Here is a 9,600-nt window from a genome sequence, read left to right as displayed (position 1 = left end):
GCGAAGTAATAAGACGGAGCAAATTTTATGGGTTTTCTCAACAGCCTCAGACACTTCTCTGGCCAACCAGCGCCTTTAGCTGACATCTTGAAAGACTTCTCTTGAGACTCGGAGTGACTTGAGCGATCTTCGAGTGCTAATAGGAGGATGTACCGCGGCTGCAGTCGTTTGAGTTTTCTGGAAGTCTCGGTCTGCTGAGAAGCTGCAGGGAGCAGTTACTGTTTTGCTGCTTCCACCTTATTAAGGCTGTTACGCATTTCAGAACACAGCGACTCTAAATCAAAGTACAATAACTTATGGTATTTTAATCACACAAGCATGAGTAAATTCATACTCTCATTTCCAAAGACAGCTTAAAGCCACACAAACTTGGTAGGAGGGGGAAATTAAAGAATAACATGATGAGAAAACAATGTCCACAAACACTAGGAATACAAACAGATCATCACCAAGTTTAAGAGAAGTTTTACACTCAAATATTTATAAATTGTCCCACAAAATAAAACGGCATCAAATTAGTAAAATGTTTACGAGTCTTATGACACTTCAAGCTGCACGCACAACACTGTACATGCACACAACAGCACGCATTTATCATATATTTACTCCTATACTGATTACCTGACTTCAGTAGTATTAGAAAAATGAGAAAGGGGGACGTTATCACTCAAGGCTGGAGTTGTGCAGCATACAAGAGAGATTTTTTTTTTAAATATAAAGCTGAATCTTGCATTAACAGGCTTTGTGTAAGTGTAGGAAATTACTTAAAGTGGTAAAAACTGTCCATCTTTGGTTTCCATATGTTAAAGACCTCACTGGAGATTCTCATGAATGCACAGAAAACGGTAAACCTGAGCGTCTCATTGCCAGTATGTCTGCATCCAGCTAGACCAACTAGAAGACAGACAGTCCTGTCCATCCTGACACACAATACTGCAGTCCATAGCCTCCACATGGCTCAGTGTTAATTAAAAAGCCTTCCTCAGTTGCCTGTGTGGCTGTGCCTCAGACCCTGCGATGAGGGGCTGCGGCTTGGGGCTGGTGGACATAGTGGGAGTGAGCGAAGGGAGAGGCGCAGTGCAATGTGTGTGATTGGGGAGGGGGGAGTAGATCTTTGAAAGCAGAGCCATGACAGCTGAGGGGGAAGCATGTGTGAGGCATGTTTGTTTTGCATTTACCCCCTGAGCGCAGCTGTGTGCACTGTCCTTTTCCCAGAACACCGGAACACAGCAGACGCCCTCACAGCTCGCCCTCCGTCCAACCCCTAGGCTAGAGCACAGGGGGCCCCATGTTCAGATTCGCAAGGATACCCTCTCACTTCTGGGATATGTCCTCTGTGCATGCACATGCCTCGCATTTGCACAGAGGAGTGAAACTGGAGGTGATTTGGGCAACTTGAGGGCGATCTGCTCTGCTGACAGGTTGTAGCCCGCACCTCACCTCTCTTACCTACCTACCCAGGAGGAGAGGGAATGTGGTTTAGTTTAGGGAATTAGCAATGGTTGCTCTGCCTCGAGGTGGTACCACAAGGTATCGGGTTTGCTTTCTGAGACCATGAAACCCTTTGTTATGCTTCAGGCCTAAATCAAGCTTTGCAAACAAAGGAAGCCATGTATTACCTCATCTTGCTGCACTTGAAAAGCTCATTGGCTATTTCTGTCACTGCAAGATGCTGTTACCAGGGAAAAATGGAAGTTTGCTTTTTAAATATGCTTAAAAATTTGAATGATATCCCAGGCAAGGTATGAGGTATCTGGCTGGGTCAACCTCTATCTTACACTTCTTTTCGTGGGGGCAAAGGACACAGACACAGGGAATAGTGCTTAAGTCCTGATAGAAGTAAACTAGACGAAAGCAGAGGGAAGACATGGACCTGTCATGTTGGTATCTGACGGGGGAAAAAACGTTTATAAATATGGTCAAAAACGGATGAAGCTAGGACCAAAGTTTTGTAGCTTTAATCCTCGTCTCCATGTCACAACTTTGTGATGGACACAATTATCCTGCCTTGTTCTGCTGTAGAGAACTTTCAGCCAGTTTTAACCTCATTCCCATCAGTCACCTCGCTGTAGATGGCAGACTGATCATCGAAGCACCTGTGGATTTTGTGCCATTTAGTTTGTTTTATGCTACAGCGTCAAATAATTAAGGTGAACTGGATCCGAGAGAGAGACCCGAGCTTACTCAGTACTACAGAACCCAGCTGATGTACACACTTTAGTGGGGCATCAACCCAAACATATTTGGAGTTAAGCTGAGGACTCACACAGAATCAATTTGAGAGTTTTTGTTGTCCTAGGTCACGGCCCATTGCAACCGAGTGCAAAGGAGACCCTGATTTTACTTCAGCTTTAACACATTCTGGTCCAAATACACTTGAATCTTCATGTATGCACGAGGAACACAGGGCCAAAACCTTAAACAGAACCACAGAGGTCACTATGCATTAATCAGGGTGATGGAGTACTTTGAAAGATCTGATGATGGTAAAAAAAAGAAAAAAGAAGAGGAAGAGTAACAATGACATGTATGGCAGCGCTGCACTGAAAGCCAAATGCAGGCTTGTTAAAGTCCAGAAAAGGCTGCTGAATACTGACATCCATTCAGTGCTTAAGAGCGTCAACACACGGTGTTATCCCCAGTAGCCCGCTCTGTTTCAAAAGAGGCTTCTGCTGGTTCCTGTGTTATTTCTGGCAGTCTGGCTTGACTGGTAGGCACTTCTCTTTCTGAGACCTGTGAGACTAGAAATGCAAGGGGCACAGTTATGTCCACTTGGAGTCTTTCTCCTGAAAACAGAGCTGCATCTGTTTGGAGGCTGGCGCTCCCAGGCTCTTCAACCCTGAGAGCAGCAGGCCTGCTGTGCCCCTCTCGTACTCCCATACACCATTTCCTCCTCCTCTCTGGGCATCAGCAGGCTGGGTTAGTGCAGCAGGTGGATCTTTTACCCTTGGCCATACTCAAGAGAACCACTTTTCATCTGTTTTACTTTGTAATGTTAGAGGGAAGAGCCCTGTCTACGTTTTCAGTCACTGGAAAACATACCCAGATTTGGTTACTGTGACGCTTGTATTGATGGTCATCTCAGCACCGGCATGACTTAAGTTAATGCTGACAAAGAGTAAAATGTATGGAGGTTTTTTAAAGGGATTTTTTTCAGAATGCGTTTTAAACTAGCTGTGAAATCAAAACTTAAAATTAAATGACGCAAAAAAGGGAAAAAGGGGGACATTTTAAATAACAAGATCAGAATAAAAACAGCACCAAAACAAACATACCAAAAGCTCTGTACAAATAGAAATTGTGTCTGTGTTAGCAAATAAGTGCATGGATGTTTCTTTTCTTTTTTTTCTTCTTTTTTTGGATTAATTGAACTTTTTTCTAGCATCTTTTTTTTAATATATATATATATATTTGCCTATCTTCAGCACTACACTGCAACTCCTGTTATACAGCACACCTTCACCTTCTCACTGGGCTTCCACAGCACTCACTGCTGTGCCACCAAAAACATGGCACTGCCGATTTTGCCAAATCTTTATCTCTTTCTTTTTTTCCCCACATAATTTGATTGCAGCATTTTTGAAGGTAGCCACTGTTGCCTTGATTTTAGTGCCACCCCTTACTCCATTCTGGGATTGTTTAGACTTTTCAGGGGTCAACAAGGTCCCCCGTCATCCAGCATGTGTCAACACATCATGTGGCCCAAGATATGGCTGCACTGTGCTCTTTGGCTTTCATGCGCAAAGCGGCGATGCTGGAGGACTTGCGGTCGGGGTCCATGTTGAGATCGTAAGTGTTGATGCCTCCAGCCATGCCAGGAGATCCTCCAAACAGGCTGCCCATGTGAGCCTGCCCCACGTGACCTGCGGGACTCGGTACTCCCAGAAAATCAGACACCCCGCTGGCAGAGTGGGGGTGAGGTGTCATGCACGGAGTCACTGTGTCGCAGGGCACAACGCAGCCCGGCACAGGAGACGCAGCGCTGCTGCCGCCGATCCAGGAAGGGTTCTGGATCTGGAATATTGTTGGAAAATCAACATGAGTGAGGCAGTCACACACCTCATTATTTTGAATGCACGCTCAAAGAAAGCAAAGACTACATTGGCTGTTTAACCCACGAACACTTGTGTATACAATAGATTAGTGCAGGTGTATTTTTCATTTATCTGGCTCTCCTTATCTTTAAGTGCCAATTCCTGTAACCCAGCACAGTCCAATCTAAAGCCTTACATGCTTAAGGGATTTTGTAATTAGGGTACATATATTAGTTATTTGTGTCCTTGTTGAGGGTTAATGTTGGTAAACTGTGAACCTCCTGAAAAAATTAGACAAAAAACAGCATAGCATGTTAATCAGTACCCTACAGAGGTGCTTTCGTACAAAATGTGCTACATACTTTGCCCTTTTTCTTCTTAAAAATAATCTTACTATGAAGGAAAAAAGCCAAGTTTCTCAAAAATGTTCAACAACTCCTTGAAAAAGAGATTCTTTTTTTAACTGTTGCCACCTGCAGCAACTTTCCTGATGCAACGGAAGGCAATTAAAAGTTGATTTTATTGCAAGCGAATCATTCCCAGTCTGTAGCAGAAATTAGGATCATAGCAGTAAAGAAAAAAAAATCACCCCTGTCTACGTTTAGCTTTTGGTCGGGGGAGAGAGGTCTGAAAGAACACGTGTTAAAGAGCTCACACTGTACCTGAGCATAGTTTTCAGGACGAGTCAGGAGAGGCAGCTCGTAAGCTGTGGAGAAGTGTGTTCGGACCTGCTGCATCTGGCCAAAGCGTTCCCTCTTTCGCCATTTCGCTCTCCTGTTCTGGAACCACACCTGCAGAGAAAGGAAAAGGTCCAAATATCACAAAAACCACCAGCAACACTTGAGGTTTTCTTTACTTTCATCCAGGACAGAGTGTGCAGTCAGAGGAGCCTGAACTCTTAACAGCAGCTTTCCCCTCAAATCTAAAGGAAATACTTTTCTATAGATACAAATCTAAGTTTCCATTTCAAATGGGAAAACGACCCTTATGTGGGTAGACTGCCAATGGCTGAAAGTATTATTTGAAGCATATCAAAAATTCAAACTTAGGTGTAAACTTGCAGCAGAAAGGAATTATTATTTTTAGTTTTAATTGTAATAATAATGAACACAATCCTATAGATGATAAAGACAACAATGACGATAAAACATGTAAACAATGTGCTGCTGCCTTCACAGAGCTCCGTCTCACCTTAGTGCTTATATGCTGACCGCCAAAAACAGACGTCTGAACCCGATGGCGTTGTTTATCGAGAGCATTAGTTTGTTTAAATTATCATCACTGTCTCTGGCACGCTTTAGAGGTCACCTGATTTCCTTTGCAACTCTCAGCTACCAGCCTGGACTGATTATATTTTAAATTCGGCACCAAAAAGTTACCTTCCGATGGGATTTCTCACATTTTGTGCCCAGATATTTTACTATAAATCTATGCAGGCAATAAAGGACATTGAAAGGTGAGATGGGATTATAAGTTGAGGTTTGTTTGCATTTTGCTTTTTAATTTCCTGAAGCCAAAACTCCTGGCTTTCTGACGCTGTCCCCTACTAAATTAAAGAAGCACACAGACCAAAGGGCATAATCCTTCTTTCCCTTATGTTTTAATGCATCCTCTTCTACACTGTCCAACTCAGGATGCTCAACTCCAGGCAAGCTCACGCTGGCTCTTTTGGACTAATATCGATAATTACACTCCAAAAATGTTTGTGTGCTACCTCTAAGGCCCAGTATAAGTGTCGCCAGCAGCTCGAACCTGCTCAGTCTTTGCTTCGTGCCAAGTCTGTTGGCTATTATACAGCGAGAACATATTTTTGCGTTGCACACGCTGCTTTGTGACAGTAATTGGTAAAGACCTTGACAGCTTAAGTAGCTGGTGGACTTTCAATGAGGCTTTATTTATGTTACTGCCCCAGAGAGAAAGAGCAGAGAAATACCAAACTGGCCCCGGCAGGAGAGCTGTATGGGGCTGAAAACACTTTGAAGTGAGAGACTGGCTCAGAGGATTGATAACCCGCCTCTGCTGTCACTCATGTCAGCTTCCAAGCCAAAGTAAAAAGAAATCCAAGGCTGAGCCTGGCTTCGGTTTTCCAACACTCTTAAGCGCCAATAATATCGCTGAAGCGCCTCTGAGCGGTGTTGTTGTTCATTAAATGTGAGTTTGTTCTCGTTTCTCCTCCTCCCACCACATAATGTCTTATTTCCTGTGTCAATTAAAGGTAAGATGAGGACAAGCAGTGGACACAAAACCCAAAGAAATGTAGAACTGAACTGGGAATGTAATGCATGCTGGAAAAGATTGCTGCAGCCTTGTTTTGTAATAGGCCATGATCAAAAGCAACACAGGATTTGCTAACACCATTAATATTATTTATATTAAAGGTATTAATAACTAACATTATATTTTCAGCTGCTGGTTTAACATGCAGTTAAACACAGCGTTACCTTTAATCATTTGCCTGAAATGTAAAAAGTGTAAAACATAATGATAAAGGTGGGTGACAGCTATAGCAGTCATACCTGCCAACTAAAGTTGACCCTCACTGCCCTCGTTGGATCTGGTTTAAAGTTTGGGTCTTTTTGTTTTTATTTTATTTATTTTTTTACCAGGCAATGCTAAATCAAATTTCAAGCTATTATCTGAAAACTTGGACATAATAACTCGAGATTATATTTGAGTAATTTTCTCAGAAGTTAGTAAGAAAGATTTTTGAGATCATTAACTCACATTTCTTTTGAGTGGCAGAAACAAGCTTCCATATGAAGGTGAAGCTTTATCCTGTTTCATTTCTATGTTGTAAACACTTTTGTGTTTCCTATTCTGTACCTCCCGCTAACTCAAAGGCTAACAGTCTTGGCAGGGATACTGTTGCAAGACCTGTTAAGTCTTAATGTTGTTAGGTCCTATTTTTATTTTTAAGTAAAGGTAAAGTAAACAATACTTAGAGGTTTTTAACCTGTCGCCATAAGGAACGCAGCTCAAATCACAGTATTAGTGTAAACATGATTTCATTTTTTTTTTTAAATGGCTTCATAGAAAAAATGCATTTTTATCAGTGTTGTGAGTTAGAGATGGTGACTCCACACTAGATGCCATCTTGATTCTCAGAACCAACGATGCTATTGAAACCCTTGACCTTTGACCTTCCTATATTGTATATAAGAGCTGGGCTCACTCTCTTCCTTTGAAACCCCAAGACTGAAAAAGCAAACAACTCCGATCCCTGATGTTGTTTAACTGAAAGCCCCCTGTTTTCATGCAACGAACCTATGGACTCTCAGTGATTTTTGTCTTTTGTTTTTATAATTAAACAAAAGGTTTTTAAAAGCCGTCGTGGACTGTTTTTCTTTTATCAGCTGATCAACTTTTTTTTTCTTCCCATTTTGGTTTTTTCATTCCAGATGTTGAAATGATGAGCTGTGAGGGCTTTTTTGTGCGTGCGTGTGTGGAGCACACTGTTCTCTGACTGACAAGGCATCTCGTGTCTTTTATCTTTTTTAACTTGAGCGTTTAAGAAGACCACTGGGAGAGCCGAGGGCTGTAAAAAGCTGCATTCATCTGAAGCGGGCAGGTCCGTGATAGCGCGAGCTGCAGAACAGAGCCGAGCAGCATACCTTGAGCGACTCGGGGTTGAGTTATAACCCTTTGGCTGCGTGGACTTCCTGCGTTTCGCTGTGGAAATTTGCTGGCCACCACTCCATGTCGAAGATTGGTTTTAATCCAGCTCTTATCTCATCCCATGTATGACAGCCCCGCACATCAAAAACTATATCCATAATATTGTCTACATTGTTGGAAGACATCACATGCCTTCAAATAGATATGAATTCACATATAAATCTCCAGCTCACTAAAAGCCCACGGGAAAAGTTTCACACCTTACCCCCGGAGACAACAGCAGGGACACATTCTTGTCAGAAGAGGAACTTAATGAAAGAAAAACAGAGAAAATCCAGGGGCTTTTGTAGTCATACGCATACACCACACACAGACATGGCACAGAAACAGTGAAGGTTTCCTTCTCTGCCCATTAATGTTGGAATGTATCAAAGCAGTCATAACCGGGCCAGTGAGACACCTCAAGCCAGACAAACGCTGGCAAAGCTAAAATCAGAAATTCAGCAAATTAAACCGTTTAGGTGCAAATGCGATGGGGGGAAAAATAGAAACAGCGGCGTCAAAGGGGTCTCCTCATATGTTGATGAAAGTCTGCGCTCCTAAAACTGCACATATGAGGCCCAGGCAGCTCAAACCTCAGCTACCCCCTGGGCCCCCCTGGCCTCTGTTAGCTCCCACTCCCCCACTCTCTCCCCTGACTCCCACATTACCAGATAAATCTCTCATGTTGTTCTGTGAGTGACGTTATCTGTGTCGAGCTGCAGATGCTCAAAGATCCATGAGGTTGTGATGTTCAGCTGTGGAAGAGCTTAGTTTTTCTTTTTACACCTCTGATTTAGAAGTTAACGTCTCTAAAGACACAAAACTGAACGACCACCCTAAATAAAGTTTTTTTAATCAGCCTCAGTGTGTTATTATAAAGTGCAGTGTTTCCTTTTTTTCCAGCTCTATCTGCAGTTTGTTTAACCCATTTAGCTTCATGCGAAATTCCCCCTCAGCTGCTGCTGAGTGTGCTGCAGTACCTGCACGCGGGCTTCAGTCAGGTCCGTCCTGAGCGCGAGCTGCTCTCGAGCATAAACATCAGGATAGTGTGTCTTCTGGAAAACCTTCTCTAGTTCTTCCAGTTGGTAGCTCGTGAATGTCGTGCGGTTTCGCCTCTTTTTGCCTTTGTTGCTTTCGCCACCATCAGCCTTTTCCAGAGGGCTCGCTAAGTCAGTGCCTGGTGTCCTATCAGAGGCCGCCTTGACGCCCTGATCCTTCACAGCTAGGTATCTGGTGTCCATTCCAGGTGGGTCGGAGTCTGGGGCCAAGTCAGAATCTGCCAGACCAGAACTGTCTTTACCTAGTGAGTCAGGAAAAGGTTAAAAACTGTTAGGAGAGGTTTGTGTTTCTATAATTGTATCAGGACTGATATTTGTGAATGTCTGAAGTTCAGATTTTTTTTTTAAACCCCAAATGCATGTAAAGAAAAGTCATTACATAACACTGCCCAAAAAGGATGTAACTTGACGATTAGACACACAATGTTTTATTGGAGAAGATATATTAGTTTAATAAAATAAATGTGTTTTTAACGGTGTTTGTCCAAATGCTATTATTCAGAATTTAAGGAAGCAATTCACACTTCACTGATTCAAATCACATGTGGAGGAGTTTGAACAAGATGAAAGTTTTTATTGCCCCGGCCTTTCTTCTGTTCCTCTTATTGGCACAAAGATTTGAAATGGTTTCTGGTTTTGCAACATTTTTGCTCTTGAAAAATGGAGTTTTAAGACCGCGTATTTCACACGCCCACGGCTACTGAAAGATAAATGCTATTATTTATCAGCGTGGCCTTATTTGGTTTTCTCAAATCGCCCTGTTCCCCTTAGAGCCATGCTGATATTAAACGTTTTCTGATCTGAGACCCTCTCAAAAAGTCAGATAGATATAATCTATTACAGCACTGGGC

The 9,600-nt window shown here is 42.7% G+C and overlaps 1 protein-coding gene across 2 annotated transcripts in view; it reads right to left on the bottom strand.

Annotated features, from left to right (window-relative positions):
- Window positions 1–285: 285 nt before the first annotated feature.
- alx4a (ALX homeobox 4a) overlaps window positions 286–9,600 on the bottom strand; it is a 30,114-nt gene continuing 20,799 nt past the window's right edge. For both annotated transcript variants that reach the window (XM_082531829.1, XM_082531828.1), the window contains 3 exons: window positions 8,672–8,991; window positions 4,697–4,825; window positions 286–4,014 (listed from right to left, as the gene is read on the bottom strand). In XM_082531829.1, the coding sequence (XP_082387955.1) occupies window positions 3,694–4,014; window positions 4,697–4,825; window positions 8,672–8,991 (770 nt within the window). In that variant the 3' untranslated portion in view covers window positions 286–3,693. The remainder of the gene's footprint in view (window positions 4,015–4,696; window positions 4,826–8,671; window positions 8,992–9,600) is intronic.

Source organism: Aulonocara stuartgranti, assembly GCF_965226115.1.
Source record: "Aulonocara stuartgranti genome assembly, chromosome: 1".
Taxonomy (NCBI): domain Eukaryota; kingdom Metazoa; phylum Chordata; class Actinopteri; order Cichliformes; family Cichlidae; genus Aulonocara; species Aulonocara stuartgranti.
The sequence above is the reverse complement of the archived record's forward strand: the minus strand, read 5'-3'. Positions and strand labels throughout refer to the sequence as shown.